The following is a 17813-nucleotide window of genomic DNA, read 5'->3' on the forward strand; positions in this document are numbered from 1 at the left end:
CCAAGCACGGTTTCTGATTGGCTGCAGGAGCTTCCTGCGCTCAACTGGAAGTCGCGGAAGCCACGTCGGACATTCGGCTTCCGAAAAACGTTTGCAAACCGGAACACTCATTTCCAAGCTTGCAGCGTTTGGGAGCCAATTTGATCAGGAGCCAAGCTGTTTGACTACGAAGGTACCACTGTATTCAAAAGAACTTTACTTTCATATATATATATATATATATATACACACATACACACACACACACACACACACACACACCTGAGAAGAATATATTTACAATCTTACACTCTTCCTGTGGCTGTTTCACTTCACACAGGTCACACTGAAACAACACTGTCCTCAGCAGTATCCAGAGAAACCTCTCTCAGCAGCCATTATCCCTCACAAACACACAGAGAAAAACAGAAAGCAGTTAAAAATGACAGTTACTGGAATAACAGTCACAACAGAATGGAATGTCTCTCTCATGTGACTCAGTCAGCCAATCGCATGAGGGCTACTGCCAAAGGAAAAACCCCAAGTTAAAAATATACAGTAATTTAACATAAGTGAGCATTCCCATTTCAGGATATTGAACCGTTATCCTTGACAAAAGGGAAGAGAATATTTTGGAAGATGGCATGGCTGGTTGGCTTGGACACTGAACGGGAGTGCTCTGCACTGCAACATTGTTCTGCAGATCCAACTTCTGTTACTGAATGTAAAGCACATAAGGAAACATCGTTCGTGCACTTCAAGTCCCTGTGAATTACAGATTAATTTGCACTTTGTGGAGAATAAATGTAAAGCCTTCGGATCAATGAATCCCCACCTTCTCTCATAGATTAGAATGTATGTGAGGACAGTGACAGAGGAAAAGGCCTAGCTTTAAATACTGGAGTGACTGCACAGAACAAGAAAATCCTAGTTAAAGGCTTTGAGTAATATATTTGCTTTGATCATGCTAATGACCACTTTATAAATCGTACAATGCCTAATGTGACAGACTGGAAACAAGGGAAGCTTCTTTGCTCTGAGACTGAATATTTCATGACAAAAAAATGGTCTCACATAGCATTTTTTAAAACTGATATTGAAAAAGAAAAGGACAACGGCTTGAAGGCATTCAACTCCCCACCATCACCCAGTTTCCTCTGAGAATTCTTAACAGAATAATAATTAAAAAAACATATGTTATTGTGTCTATTATATTTTGATAACTACAACCTGTATAGCTTCAGGGGACTTTAGCAGTGTGTCACATTTATAAATAGGAATGTATCACTGGTAGAATTCCGAACTTACACAATTTCTTTGATAGCTGAGGCTTAATATAGTTCTGTGTGTCATTAAAAATGATAGCAGTGATAGCAGGTCTTGACTCCGACATCTTGGCCTCTAGTGCCTGATGGTCCTACTGGTCTGCCACCAAATTGTTTCAGCATTCACTGATATGTGGCTCTTCACAGGGCCTTTTTTCAGCCGGAACCCACCAGAACTCAGTTCCTGCACCTCTCAGGTGGGCGCCATTGCCATTATAAGAGAACAAGGGAGGCGTTCACAGTGAGTTCTGGTGCCTCTTTTTCTAGAAAAATAGCAATGGCTCTTCACACGTTCCACAAGCTGTATTCTAGTATTTATCCCAACCCACCCACCCAGTAGCACACTGATTTTCGCTAACCCTGGCAGTGATTGCTTGAGAAACATTATGGGATTTGGGTGCTACATTTTCCCACTTCCTCCGTTGTTCTCTCCCCCCCACATACATTTTATTATTTTTACAAATAAAAAATACAAACAAACACACTTCAATAAAATCATACTGTATGTAAAGATTCTCTGAATCTTGTGATCCTCTCCCCCAATCCTGTCCATGGAATCTTATCTTAAATGTCTACAACTGCATATTAATACGTACTCCAGTTTTTATATCAAACCATATCATCCATGGTTTTTACACTACAAGTGAGTCAAAATCCTGCTCTTGTTTCTGTCTGCTTACAGTGGTCTCCTAGATAACTTATAAATTTTCTTCATTCCCAATTTTATCCTCTTGGTTTCTGAGTTTTCCAATCAGCTTTGCCATCTTGGCATAGTCCATCATCTTGGTTTGCCATTCTTCTCTGGTAGGGACTTTGTCATCTTTCCAATTATGGGCCAATAACATCTGTGCGGCTGTTGTTCCATACATAAAAAAGTCTTTTCTGCTCTTTCGGAATGTCGGTACCTGTAATTCCTAATAAAAAGCTTCTGGTTTTTTAACAAAAGTTATTTTAAACATTTTTTCCCCATTTCATTATATATCATCTCCCAGAAAGCTATTTTTATCTTACAAGTCCACCACATATGATAAAAGGTACCTTTTATTATTGTTCTCAACTTCCAAGTCCCTTGCATTGATCCATTGGCTTGTGATCCCCTATTTTGTTTTGATGTTTTGTTTCCATTGTGTGTGCTTGTGGTTTTGGCATGGTTTGAGTTGGCTCTGTTTGTTTGAGCAAAACTCAACTGAATAAGATGACCTATAAAATGACTCTTCTTTCAGGCAGCCACTACCCCACACACCTGAATGCAAAGCAAAGCTTCCTGCAGACCACTGTTTCCTATTTTGTCCAAACCTGGAATAAAGCCAGGCTGGTTTAAGAACAAGCCATGTTGGTTTAAGAGCCCATCTTGTTCTGAAGCTGGTAACCATGGTTTCCTGATTTGGACGAAATAAGGACTATGGCTAATTGAATACTTCCACATTTTATTTGGGTGTACCATGAAGGGTGCTGGAATGGTGCTGGAGGAGACTCTTGAGAGTCCCATGGACTGCAAGAAGATCAAACCTATCCATTCTGAAGGAAATCAGCCCTGAGTGCTCACTGGAAGGTCAGATTGTGAAGCTGAGGCTCCAATACTTTGGCAACCTCATGAGAAGAGAAGACTCCCTGGAAAAGACCCTGGTGCTGGGAAAGATTGAGGGCACTAGGAGAAGGGGACAACAGAGGACGAGATGCTTGGACAGTGTTCTTGAAGCTACCAACATGAGTTTGACCAAACTGCGGGAAGCAGTGGAAGACAGGAGTGCCTGCCGTGCTCTGGTCCATGGGGTCATGAAGAGTCGGACACGACTAAACGACTAAACAACACCAACCATGAAGAGAGAACAGAAAGGCTCAGTCATATCTTGGCATATTAAGCCAATATATGGTTGTTCCTTATGTAGTATTTTTTCCAGTAAAGATGTATTAATATTTAGGAGTACATGGCTTTACATTCATGCATAAATTTGGCATTCATGAAATTAGAGTGTGTGGAGTGCTTATAAGGAGAGAAGAAGGCTTGTCTTTTTGGAGTATTTAATCTACATGTTTCTATTGAGCAATGGGAGTACCTACGTGTTAATTTTGTATGAACCTCCTTCTAGCTAGCATGAAATTCTATGGTGTGTCTGTTCCATGGAGCTGTTCCTGTGAGTTAACTGGTGCTGTTTTGAACTATGGAAGTGACCTATAATAAGTCTAAGGGTCAACCTTCGCGTTACACGTAGTGCATTGTGTCTCTTTCTTAAATTAACAAGAGCTATGGGACACATTTATATTGGGGTCACAGCACATGGGAAAGGGAGCTTTGTGCCTTCTCTCCCTAGCTGTGAAGCCCCAAATATCGCCCCACCTTTCATAATATCTGTGCCAGTAGGCTCTTTATCATTCTCTTTTCAAACCTCGTAACTGCATGAGGGTGGGCAGTATCGGAGGGGAATTGAAAATGGGAAGGTAGGAGAAAGAAGCTGATATGTGCTTTAATCCATTTTTAGCTTAACTGTTTTTTTATTTTTATTTTTTAAAAACCACACCTGCTTTATCGACAGTTTTAAAGTTTTAGAAGGCCTTTTGTGTTCATCATAAATTGTGACCTTTTGATTCACTTACACATTAAAACCAGTGTTAGAAACTGAGATATGAAAGCTAGGACCTAAATGGCACCTTAAACCTAGGTTATGTCCAGGCACACGTTTTTTTATAATAAGAATACAAAACTGAAAATGAATCTTCTTCTTCTTTGGCGATCACTCGTAGCCGAGTAAGATTGTCTTTCATAGACACGGTTTTAACAATGAGTCTGTGACTGTGGAGGCCAATTCTGGACGCACACATCCTTCCACAGTGGGGACATTGGTTTCTGGGAGGGAGTTGATCACGGTGTGGATTTGCCAAGCGTGAAAATGAATGAACTGCAGCTAAAATATTATGTTCATTTTTCACAGGATCTAGTCCTGGGGTCAGCAATTTTTTTCAGCAGGGGGCCGGTCCATTGACCCTCAGACTTTGTAGGGGGGGCTGGACTCTATTTTGAAGAAAATAAATAAATGAATTCCTATGCCCCACAAATAACCCAGAGATGCATTTTAAATAAAAGCACACATTCTTCTCATGTAAAAACATGCTGATTCCTGGACTGTCCGCAGGCCGGATTTAGAAGGCGATTGGGCCTGATCCGGCCCCCGGGCCTTAGTTTGCCTACCCATGATCTAGTCCTTCCCCTGCCCCCCCTACTATCCTTAAGAGGGTCTCAGAGAGTAGCTGGAAGTGGGGAGGCAGAAAAAGGCCCTCCTTTCCTTCCACTCTGCAGTTTTAATCTGAAATTTTAGATGCATTCCTGCATCCAGAGCTCAGAAACTGCTTGCGCTAATGAAATTCCCTGTCGCAAAATGCGCCTAGAACAATGGGAGTTTCGAGTACTAATTTAAACCACTAGTTAATGCAATATATGGACATGATCCAAAGTTCTGTGTGCCATTATCCATACAGGGTAACACTGTTTGTGTAGTGGAAATTTCCCTGCCTATGACATCGGGTGCTCAGAGCAGCTGCATTTGTCCTAACCCCCAGGGAATTGGGGTTAATGTAATCCCCGCCCTCTCCACCCCCATCTGCAGTATGCTACAGGGTGTGTAATGGAGAATAATGATAAAAATAACATCATTCCAGGAACAAAATTTATGTGTCTCGGTGATCATCATGGTTGTGAATTTGTCTCATTGGAACGTCAGTCCCTGCAGCGCTAGAATGCTTCCTGATATCATGTGAGGGTTCAGAACAAGCTCACAGCAGAACGTCACCTCTTGAACTACTTGTGTAACTCGCTCTCTCCTAAGAAGTTTTCCCCAGACGTATCTTGCTTTGCCTTTGAGGTTACTACTGAAACCCAGAAGTCTAAACAGAAATAGAATAGTGGCACAGAGCTCAAGGCTGCTTCCTGCAGTCTGCAAATGGACTCTGGAAATGTTCTGCTCTATCTGTGAACAAAGACATTGTGGGGACGATTTCACCGAATTTCTCCAGGGAGGGGAAAAATTGCTTCAACAGTTTCTCAGGGATAAGGCTCATTATTACCCGTGGGAGAACAGCTCCTTCCTTCGTCGCTTTGTTTTTTTTATGGTGGTGACGCGAAGGGCAGCAGCAGCAAACGTCTTGCCAGTCTATCTGTCATTTTGCATTCTTCATAATCCTCCACAATGCATTATGGGGCACATATTGTAGCTGCTGGGGTGTGTGTGTTATATTTGGATAAAATTGGGAAGTGGGAAATCAAAGGTGAGAGGCGAAAGAAAAATCTCAGAAGTTTCCTCTGAGAAATCTTAGTTCAGCTCTATCTGGAGCAAATATTCAGCAGTGAAAAAAGAATTCCACTCCTAGAGCCCCACATTTCAGGCTTTAACCCTAAATACACTTTTTAGTGAGGGAATCCCACCAAACACAGTAGGGTTTTACTGCTCAGTAGGACTTTACTTCTAAGTATTGTAAGCAGTTCCAAAAGTTACCAGGGTTGTATGCATAAACCAGCCTGGGGTGGGGACAGAACTAATCTGTATGTTTTAATTTCTATTTTGTTTTGTTGTGAAAAGCGATCAGTATTGGTTGTTTACTTTGGGGGCTGAAATATCTCTCTCTCTCTCTCTCTCTCTCTCTCTCTCTCTCTCTCTCTCGCTCTATCTCTATCTCTATCTCTATCTATACCACTAACTGTGCGATTGCATTTCTCTTTAGAACCATAGGCTACAAAAAGAAATACGTAAAGGTTCCCCATGGCCACATGTGGGTAGAGGGTGATCATCGTGGACACAGCTTTGACAGCAATGCTTTTGGCCCGGTAAGTCACAACTGTTTTCTCCATGTGTATTTTATACCACATAATATACAGTAATAAAAACCTGTGGGGATTTGGTCCCCGAAAGTTTATTTTAAAAGACAAAGTTCTGTAGGGGGCAGGCCAGTTTGTCTCATCATGCTGTTGCAGGATGTGGGGAGAACTTTGACGTGTGTGGTTGGTTGTCTTATTTAAGAACACTTAAAGCAGGGATAGGAATGGTTGCAGCTCCCATAATCTGGGAATAGTGGTAGCTGGAGTTCATCAACATCTGGAGGACCACAGATTCCCTGTCCTTGCCTTAGATAAACTTACGGTATTCCTACACTGGTATAATAGAACAGGTCCTGAGAGGGTACTGTTTAACAGCAGAAAATTCTTATCACTCTGAAATAATTGATGCTGTAGGAGTTTTCTGACTTTGAGTACTATTACTGTGGCTTGATATTTATTTAGTGCCAACAGTGTGCTAGGAGCCAAGTAGGACACAGAAAAGCCCAGAGCTTTGTATAATATACATTAGGAAGACTTGCCTGGGACAGAGATGAGGGGCTGACAATGACAAGTGAGATGGGAATATTGAAGCAGAGGCTGTGTAATGCCCCTAAGATAGTCTGGGAAGTCTTTTGAGGAGAAGTGGACCTTGCAGAGGGCAACTTATTGGAAGGCGACTATACTCTGTAATGGCTGTTTCAACACGGCGATCACTTGATTTTGTGATTCTGGAAGGGAGGTAGCCAGGTGAACAGAAATGAGAAGAATAATCAGAGAAATGGAAATGACAGAAGCCATGGATGAGTCTTTATGGAGAAAAGCTATGATCAGATATGATCTTCAGAGTAAAATGGGTGAAGAAAGAATGTAAGTCCAAAAGCATTCAGTGTGCAAACTGTGTCTAGATTCTAACAGACAACAACAGCACCAGTCTATTTTGATATGTGTGTTGTAGCTAGGAGCAGTTTGTAGGAATTGGTGATGGGTTTCCAGTATAAGTAAACAAGATGATAAGGTGAAGATGTCTTTGGATGGAAATTGGGACCATGGCACAAGGGGCTAAATATGGAGGTGGGGGCAATTCAGAGACAGAACAAACTGAAGGCATTCCAGTCACTGTGTGAGATAAGCAATTATAGAAGACAGTGTGTCTTGCATAAAGTAGCTAGCTGCTAGAGTGGCATTGCAAATGACACTGTACAGCAGGATGCATCCGTCTCATTAATGCTGCTTTAGGTGACATTTTGATACCATGGTGTATACAACTCCCTGTGTCACTGCATAAATGAATGAATGCCATCAATGCATGCTATGAATTGATGGAAATGTCCTTGAGCACTCCAATTTGTAGGTCAAGGTTCTGAAAGTGTACACCCCTGCTCTTTGTGAAGCCTACCTCCCCACATTGTAATTCTTTCCTTTTTTCATAAGTGTGGAATGGACAAGCAAAAGGAAAAGGGCATCGTGGTGGCAGAAGTGAATCCTGCCTCCTATTTTTCTTATAACAAAGGTCACTCAAGTGCAAAATGTTATCTATGTCAAAACTCTGATTTTGGGGTACTAATGCATTTCCCCATGAAACAGCATGTATAAATACTATCTTTGGAAGATGGGTTGCATTTAAGGCCATCATCTGCTGACCTTCACGCTCTGCTGTCAATTTTAGCCAAAGAGCTTCCATAATGTAGATAAAGCCAGACGTGGTTAAACTTGTAGACAAGCATAATGAGCTTCATGGGACACAGATTGGAATGGTTAAAAAGAAGAAGCACACACACACACACACAAAATGTTCTTTCCCCACTCATTCAGAAAATAGCCTTAAGAGAGGGACTGCGGGCTGGAACAATAAGACAATTGCACTGGGATCATTCAGAACCTACTGTGCCACATTGGAAAATGTAAAATAATTTAAGATCAAATAGTTAGGTTACTTCCTGTATTTGTCTGATAGTATAGTTTACATTTCTGGAATGTAAAAATGAAGTTTCCTGGTATTAAGACTGTGCATTCTAAACAATGTGTGGGGCATATGCCAAGTCCCCATTTTTACCTTAAAATAACCTACTTAAAAAGTATTTAATACTGTAATGTTTGGGCCTAATTATTATAGGTTCAGAATTCAAAAAAATAGTTATTTTCAAGAATCATGATGGATGTTTGCATTCTTTGAAACAAAAGTGGTGTACTATTGTAGCACCCTGCTTGTGGTTAACGCTTAGCTGGAATGAAATATTCAACGCAGCAATAGAGAAATTAAAATAATAATTTATTTGTCGGACAAATAAATGAGAGGCTCAGTGGTATATGGTTACCAAGCTCTGGCCTGCTCTCCTGCCATTATGGCCAGCACTTATATTTTCTCAATCCAGCCCCCTTTCTCCTCCTTTGTCCATTCAGCCTGGTTGAAATTCCTATTGGCTGTTTGCTAGAACCAATCATAAAAGATACACCCATTTCATATTATCTTTTATGGGAGACAGAGAGTTATATTTTCTTCTATCTATAAATGACAAACAAGTAGCCATTAACCTCGACAAGGCACTTTAATTACCAGATCACCTTTGGCCCTTCTTGCCCTATTGCCCTCCAAAACAGATGATTAATAGTTTTAAATTTTTATCTTAAACAGATGTCAGAGAAATCTTGAGTTTATCATTGAAAGATCTCCTTCTTTTGGAGGTCTTTAAACAAAGGCCTGACAACTATATATCAGGAGTGCTCGATGGCGTCTCCTGTCTGGCAGGGGTTTGGACTCTATGGCCCTTGTGGTCTCTTCCAACTATTACTTTCTAAATCCTTTGCATAATTACATTTAAGCCAATATATTTCATACATTATCATAGGTAACCTTTTAAAAGAATAAACCTTCTCAAAGTAAAAAGGAACAGTTTACAGCCTCAAAATAAAATAGGAAGAAATCTCTTCTTCTGTTTACACCCCATTCTCCAGCCAGTTGCTTTCTTTTCCATTTGCTCTTGGCCTTTTTAACCTTAGGAAGAGGATATGGCTCATTTTACTATTTGCCAAAGCTTAATTTGTAGGGTCAGTGTAACCTTGCTCTTAGCCTGTAATTCCCTTTTTACGACTTTGAGAATTGTTTTCTGCTATAAATCAAGGAGCCCCTTGTCCAGGAGAATAAACATCTTGCCAAGGTTCTTAGGCAGCCTGGTTCCTGCCTGGCATGATACATTTATGAATTTGAGCTCATTTTTAAGATACAACCTTGATCAAAATATATAGAATTTGATCAGATGCATCACTATAGTAATGTTATACAATGGGAAGATACAGATGTGAGGGCCCAGAAAAGAAAAACCAGAGGAAATAACACACCCATGTCCTTTCCCCTTCACCCCCTCGGCCTTCACATCTCAATGAAAGGCATGCAAGTCAGACTCTAGCCAGTATTGGTCCCCTCCCCCCTTTTACCTATTTCTTTTTCTAGGTAGGTGGATGATAGAATGTTGTGGTTGTTAAAAAAACAAACAAACTAGGATTCAGAATGATGCAATAGAAAGTGTGATGCACTAAAAACAGGAACCTCTGAAAAATATAACTGGGCAGCTACAAATATAGCTGTTAATTACTTTGCAGCGCTAGACTGAATTAAGAAAAGCAGGCTTATTGTATTTTATTATTCAGAGAATAGCTTTGTTCTGTGCAAAGGAGCAAATGTACTGTAATGCTGTTACTTTGATATTGCCTGGTTTAATCTAGATTTTTAAACAAGCTGTCGAAGCTATTTATAATGACTTTTTAAAAAAACCACCGTGTACTGAACTGCAGCCAATAACCATTAAAAGAACTTACGGCTCCCCATTCCTTTTCTTAAAAGTGGAAAATTATATGTTGAGTGATTTTGCTTCCATTTGTATAGTACTTTTCTTTAAATTAACCCATGCTTCTAGCAGGTTTTAGGAAACAATATTACAGTGTAGTTTAACTGGAAAACTAATAAAGCACAATTTTACTGAGGTTTTTGTAGGTTTGCTTTTGCCTTGGCTTAGTTTAGCATGGCAGCCATAAGGACTGAAGTGGCTGCAAGCTTCTCTCCCAGAGCATGCACTGAACCCAGGCTTAGCTTAGCCTATTGTGTGAACCATGCCACTGAATGGATGCAGAAAGTGTTTGTGATAGGTATCACTTTAGATGCGGATGTAAGTGTTAGAATTGCAGTATCAATTGGAACTATGGCAACACTAGGAAATCCAGACTAGATCATATCCAATGAATGGCTTTTCAGCCTTTCTTTGAAGACATTCTGTGGTGCAAAGCCCAGAACCACATCAGGTAATTCATTCATTTGTCAAACTTCTCTTAACATCAAGACGTTTCTCCTGGTATGCCATCAATATCTACCTTGCTGTAACTTTAGCTCATTGGATCTCGTTGTGTCCTCTGTAGCAGCAAAGAATCAGTCTTTGCTCTCCCCAGTGTCGTAATCTTCATTGCCCTCTTCTGAGCCCTCTTTTTGTAATATACAGACTCAATGGCCTTCTTAAAACGTAGCCTCCAGAGGTGGACACAGTACTTTAGATGAAGTAAAATATGAGGTCTCATAGAGAAAATTCACCTCGTTAGCTATCACTATTGCACACTTTATACATTCTCCAAGCACAGAGTCCACAGGTGCTTTATGAAAGTTGACCCGAAACTCAAATTTCACTGACATCGTTGTCCGTAGTTTTGTTTGCTATGTTATTGTGGAATTGCTCTCAGACAGTCAAATTACCAGTGCAGTCTCCAAACTATTTGCGCTGGTGTACTGAGACTATATTGGTTCTGCTTAAGTAGGTCAAAGTAAACCTTCTTAATCTGTTTTATGAACTGCACTCTGAGGAAGTAATAAAATTCATTAAAAAACCTTTGGGGGTTGATGAATTCTAGATTTTGGAGTTGATTTTTCTATTTTACAGGTTTTTCACATAACTTAAATTTGCAAAAAAAAGTCTCACATTCATGAGGAATTTGAGGCCAAGCCTGTTTAAAGGGGCCTCATGTATGTGTACTTAGCCCCATATTTCAATATGAATTCTTCCTGCCCCTTTTTGTGTTGAGAATAATATCTGCAGTGTGATGCTTTCTTTATTCATCAGGGTTCTGAATTCCATAGGTAACCTCCATGGAGAAGACTCCTTGCGGCCAACATTACTCTCAATGTGATAGTAGTGGCAATGGATGGAGCAAGATGAAAAATTCAACTTTGAAAGTGGGATTATCTATGTAGGCCTGAGTGCTTTCAATAGGCTTGCCCTCTACATGCAACTAATGTGTGAAGAGGACCCTATTGTGTTACATGTTCTATAAAGAATCCATCTGAAGGTACAGTGGTGCCTCGCAAGACGAAATTAATTCGTTCCGCAAGTCTTTTCGTCTTGCGAGTTTTTCGTCTTGCGAAGCACGGTTTCCCATAGGAATGCATTGAAAATCAATCAATGCGTTCCTATGGAAACTGCCTTCAGACCAGGTCCAGGGACAGTCTGTCCCCCGACCTCTTCTGAAGGCCGGCGGGGGGCGAAAGTCTTTGCTTCCCCCCCCCCTGCCTTCCCGGGACAGCGGAGACTTCTCCCCTGTCCCGGGGCGATTTTAAAATGCTGGCGGGCAGCAGCGAAGCCTTCGCTGCCGCCCGCCAGCATTTTAAAAACCCCGGGACAGCGGAGGACTTCTCTGCTGTCCGGGGCGATCTTAAAATGCTGGCGGGCGGCAGAGCTGCCGCCCACCAGCATTTTAAAATCGCCCCGGGACAGCGGAGGAATTCTCCGCTGTCCTGGGGCGATTTAAAAGCCCCCGGGAAGGCAGGCAGGGGGGGACAAAGACTTTTGTCCTCCGCCAGCCTTCAGAAGAGGTCCATAGGGAAAATCGTCTAGCGAAGCGACGCAAAAACCGAAAAACCCTTTCGTCTTGCAGGTTTTTCGTCTTGCGAGGCATTCGTCTTGCGGGGCACCACTGTATGTGGCTATCTCGGCTGAAGTTGGCAATGTAAACAAAACAATGTTTTGTGTGGTTACATTGCCACTAGTCAAGTTGCTCACTAAAATACTGTACTTGAGCACATGACCTAATGTGCCATAAGGGCATTTAAATAATGGAGAATCTTTCCTCCTGGAGTAATAACAGTTTGCCCTGGCAAGTGGTTTACTGCAAGGCTATGAAAGTTGGCAAACCTGATGAGACAGGTAGGCTAGCTGTATATGTATGAACTTCAACCAGGGGTGAAACTAGGCTTTAGTTCACCCGGGTTTGGCAGTCTCCCATGCGCCACAGAAAAAAAGGCTACCAAACAAAAGAGAGATAAAAGCTAATCACAAAGAGAATAGAAATCTGACTGGTGTTGAGAAAAGAATAAGCAATTCTAGCCAAGAGATCATCAGACCCTTTGGCGAACCTTTCTGGCATGTCTCTGACCTCTTCCAGAGAAGGCTTAAGGGGACCCAAGGGATTGTTGAAGGGGAAGAATTACTGATTACGTTTCTTCACAGATCTTGGAAGCTATAGCATACAGTAATGGGGAATGTAAATATCCTTGATATGTTGTCTTATTGTGGAAATTTGAGAGCTATTTATCCCACTGCACTCTAATGCTAAACAGAAAATATAAATCCCTCTTCATCTTATCCACAACTGCATTTCAGATTGGATTCAGTGTTACTTAACCGGAATACAGCTGGAAAACAGTAATATACTCAGAGTAAAGAAAAAGAAAAAAAAGTGTGCATAATTTGATTTAAATTTGAAAGGGACTGGTGGGCATGCAAAAATTAAATAGCGGAAACAAAACTAAAATGAAATCTTGCTTTCAGGCAAAACTCATGGAAAAGTGATTTAGTGGGAAATGATCGCATCCTGAGTTGCAGAATATGGATGGAATCCCTATATGCCCTTCCATTTCTAGAATGGCCTTTGATCCAGTGGGTCGAAATCTGTTTCGGTTGGTAGGGGGATCCTTCAGAACAGTGTAGAGGATGGTGCGGAATGGGCTGGGGGCTGCTATGGGTTGGAGAAACCAACCATCCTCATCCCTGTTCTGCTTTCAAAAATGTACAAATAAAGTTTATTAGTCATATTCACCTTGTTTGCACACATCAACTGTTATGTTTCCGATCTTTGTCACTTATGGACAGCTTATCAGTGAACTCACACACCCTGGCACAACCTGAACATCGAAAGCTGCCTTATATGGAGTCATATATGATTTATTTGGAATATATAAAGGTTCCTTATATGGAATCAGGGAATTGCTCCATCCAGCGTAGGGCTCTTTGCTTTTGGGAGCTTCCCAGGTTCAAAGACAACCCCCACCTCCACTTCCCCGCATCTAAGGTTATCTTTAGGGATTCCAGGCCTGGGATCTTCTGATTGCCAAGCAAGGGGAAATCTCTCATCAAGAAGGCACAATCAGTTGTGCACGTCGATTCAAAATCTCCTACCCTTGCATCTTAATTGGGCCAGGGAGGAAAACTGTTGACATACCATCACCACTGGCCAGTCAAAGCAACAGAGGAAGTTGTGTGCCTGATTTCATTTATTTTAAACATTTCAAAAAGCTCCAGGAGCTGCTTGCATAAAAATCAATAAAAACAAGACAGTCCTTGCCCACAGGCTTAGAATTCAGAAGACCTGATATGAAGGTGGGGCAGGGAAGGATGAGGAGGAAAGAAGAAAATGAGTCAACTCAGGCACCAGTTCATAAAGTTTACATAGTAGTTCTTGTCATCGGGAGCAACTTTCTTTTGCCTACATTTTACTTCGAAGAGAGGAAGGCTCGTATGATTTATTGTGTTGAAATCTCTGAGTTGAGGTAATTTTCCATCTGGCCCAATCAAATCATGCCAGAAGGAGCTAGCTAGAGAGATAAAATCTGCTCCCTAAATGGGAGGATATGTGAAACGCACAGACAGTGTTTTTCCATGCAGCTTGTAGCTTTTGAAGAACGCAGTCTCAAAGCTGCACAGAATGGATATGTTACACGGCAAACAAATCCACGAGGAGTAAACAAAAGAGATCGAGAATGTATCAAGCGTTGGAGAGCTTCTTGCAATGGTCATCACAGATCGTAGCGTGTAGAACACGGCGTTCTGTGAATATCTAAATGTGAATGTGCATCGCAGGCTGAAGGCATTCACTTATTCGAAGGGTTGAGTGCAGAGCAGTCTCATTAAGAAGTGTGTGAAATTGCTGGAGCGCCTAAATGGTTAGCTCTGCTTATAGATTTCCTGCTCTGCCCAGACTGTGATCCCAAAAGGCACTAAGCAAATCTTGCAGGATTAAGCACAAGCTGTCCAGAAGTGAAAAAGGCTGTTCCAAGTGGCAGTGGCAGGACCTGGGAGAACTGACAGAGAAGACGCACATATCGATCTGAGCTATCGTAACCAAAGCAGGGCCTTATGAATAGAAGAGCCCTGCCATTCAAGTGAAGTCACAATGAATTTAAAGGGATGGCACTCTGCTATTTCTGGATGCCATTGACCGTGTCAACTGCCTTCTCCATTAGGGACTCTTAGGAGAGCTAACAGCCACTGGTGGCAAGTGGACTGATTCACACTCTTCGCCAGAAAAGTTGGAACTGTTATTTCCGGTTTCTGAGGCTACTAACTAGGGCTGTGCACCAGATTTGTCTGAGGCTTTACCCAAATCAGACATATTTGTGGGGATTTGGATGAGCTGGGGTCATACACCTACAGTATGAGGGACGCGGGTGATGCTGTGGTCTAAACCACTGAGCCTCTTGGGCTTGCCGATCAGAAAGTCAGTGGTTTGAATCCCTGTGACGGTGTGAGCTCCCGTTGCTCTGTCCCAGCTCCTGCCAACCTAGCAGTTTGAAAGCACGCCAGTGCAAGTAGATAAATAAGTACCAATGTGGCGGGAAGGTAAACAGCATTTCCGTGTGCTCTAGTTTCCGTCACAGTGTCCCATTGCCCCAGAAGTGGTTTAGTCATGCTGGCCACATGACCCGGGAAGCTGTCTGTGGATAAACGCCGGCTCCCTCAGCCTGAAAGCGAGATGAGCACCACAACCCCATAGTCGTCTTTGACTGGACTTAACCATCCAGGGGTCCTTTACCTCTTACCTTACATACAGACTGCTGTGAGTTGGGTTGGATTGGCCCAGAGTGATTCACAGCTGCCAGTGGGGTACAGCAATAGGCAGCAAATAGAGGCAGGCAGGGTGGGAAAATGGCACAAAAAAGCCAGAGAGCTACCTGACCTACAGCAGTGAGCTAGTAGGCCCAATACCATGATTTTCCTTCCTGCCTGACAGCCTGTCTCAACTGCTGTTGAGCAGAGGCATTGTTGCTTTTGCTTTGCATGGTGCTGTGAACCTCTTCACTTTTTAAAAACTTTTTCTTAACTGTATGTTAAAATAGAGGTTTAAAAGTCAGGAGGAGATAAGATTTTTTTTAATGCACAAATACAAGGGCATTTGGATAATGGAGTTTTGATTGGTGGTGTCACAGAATGGCTTTTGTAGGTGACGGAGGTGGTAAAGACAGCTTGATAATTTTTTCTACTACTCAGTTTGGCTTGGAAAAATAATCTTGCTAGATAATTTCTGGTGCTAACTTTGCTACTAATTAGTTGAAATTGGCAAGTTTTTTCCAATGTCCTAACTGGTAACCTCTCTCATTCAAGCAGTTTTTATTCTTGGAATGCTACATAAATTCTTTTTTCTTACATTGGCCTTTGGCCCTTCCAATTCTCATAAAAAATCTTTTTGCTACATCTTGGCTCTTTGACACACTTATATCATATAATTTTATTACCGTCGATTCTCAAGTTAACCTTCCTTAAGCATCAGCAATTCAGCTGCATTTCGCAAAGCTAAAAGGTACATCATGTTGAAACCCTTTCTCAGAGCTATATCTAAAAACACTGTATGTGAGATAATCTTTGCTGTCCTTAATTTATAAAAATTCATGCTATCTTCCTGCTGTTTTCTGCAAAAGAATATACATACAAAACGTTAAGTTATGTTAGCAGCACATTAATTCATTTCAAAATGGTTGAGGCTTCAGAATGGTTAGGTCACTGCTAGGGATACGAGAGAAATTTGATTCAGTTTGCACTTAAAGGCAGATCCAACTAATTCACACTTTTCAAAATAATACACAGACTGAAACAGTCATTCTCCAGAAGTATTTTCTGAATTTTGCAATGCAATTCTTCAGCCAAGTTATGTCTATAAAAATGCATATAATAAGTTAAAGTGTACATAAAAATGCATATATTCATGGGAAATGACATACAAAATGCATTATAATTTGGAGATCTTAAATATTAGAGGAAATATGTTTTATCAAAAGTGTGCATATCAGCCAAAATTACATAAACAATGATGTCCTGTTCCCACGGCTGTTGTGCCACAGACAAATAAAATTGTTCATAATAATGATGTGCATCCCAAGAAAAATTCCACCCAAAATGCTGATGAATTTTCATGAGTACTTAAAAAATAATAATAAAACAACTGACTTGAAAATGTAGCAAATTGAATTTAAGATTGGAAAATGAGAAATTGAGAGAACTGTTGGTGCCTGGGTACACAGAGAGAGACCTCGCTGGGCTTCTTGCACCAACTAGAGAACGTCAGGCGGGAGCGTTCTCCCCCACAAGTGACCCTCGGGAAGATCCATCACTCTTCTTTCCCGACATGCTTCTGCGACACACATCCAGAGGTATGTGCACGCAATACAAAAGCAGAGTCCAAGCAGAAGCTAGGCATTGGAGGTGTGGATTTTAAAGCTACTTTATTATGTACAAAACAGAACAAAGGAAATCATGGCTCCTCTCTCCTTCTTCATCTCCAAGAGAGAAGAAAAAGAAGAAAAGCAAAAGTACAACATAACGGAACAGTGTAACTGAACCTCCGTTCACATGACTCCAACAGTATGGAATGTCAACACAGACATGTGATGAAAACAATCACACATCCTGCAACGGGAGGAATGAAATCCCAACAAGAACCAGCATTGATAGATCTGCCCCTCCTTGGTTGTGTCTTTCTGATCTGGAAATTCTGGTGTTGTCAGAAAACAAAGTATTCAAATTAACCCATCTCACTTTTCTTCCAAGCTAACTCATGTTCAATAGTTGAGTTCTTTTTGCAAAAATCCAGGTGGTCTTCTATAGAATATGGGTTAAGCAATATATTTAGACTAATCTTAAAAAAAAAAAAATAGTACTACTTCTATAGTGGTTGTAAGTACTCAGCTTTATGGTGTTATAGCTCTCTGTCATGGTTCTGCTTTTCCCAATCCAAATGACTCTGAGCAATTGCTCTCCTTTTTCATTCTAGCAGCTTTGAAAATATTTCAGAGCATGTCCCTATTAATCTCTTTTTCTCTAGGCTATGCACATGTTTTCAGGTTTTCCATATCTATTTTGCCTTCCCGAACCACTGTTATGCCTAAATGTGTGATACCATGGCTAGCTAGTATAATTTAAATACCAAAGAACACGGGCCTGCTTTATAAAACACTCTTTTGTTGGGTCCTCCCCCCTCTTTCCTGGGATATCTCTCTCACCCACACACGTGGCTACACAAGAAATAGTATTATTTCAGAGGCGTGGAATTTGCCAAGAAAGATTTGCAATGCTGGTATTGTTTCAGAAAACATGCTTTCAATGGTGCCAACTGCTCTGTGAATTTAGTAACTTAAGGAAGTGTGCGTCACAATTTCAGCAGTATTTAATATGTTATTC

General features: G+C 41.2%; 1 protein-coding gene across 2 annotated transcripts in view; it reads left to right on the forward strand.

Moving 5' to 3' along the window:
- Positions 1-17813, forward strand: part of IMMP2L (inner mitochondrial membrane peptidase subunit 2) — a 476940-nt gene that overhangs the window by 364555 nt on the left and 94572 nt on the right. For both annotated transcript variants that reach the window (XM_081929054.1, XM_081929053.1), the window contains exon 5: positions 6018-6120. In XM_081929054.1, the coding sequence (XP_081785180.1) occupies positions 6018-6120 (103 nt within the window). The remainder of the gene's footprint in view (positions 1-6017; positions 6121-17813) is intronic.

Source organism: Podarcis melisellensis (genome assembly GCF_964234715.1).
Source record: "Podarcis melisellensis genome assembly, chromosome: 10".
Taxonomy (NCBI): domain Eukaryota; kingdom Metazoa; phylum Chordata; class Lepidosauria; order Squamata; family Lacertidae; genus Podarcis; species Podarcis melisellensis.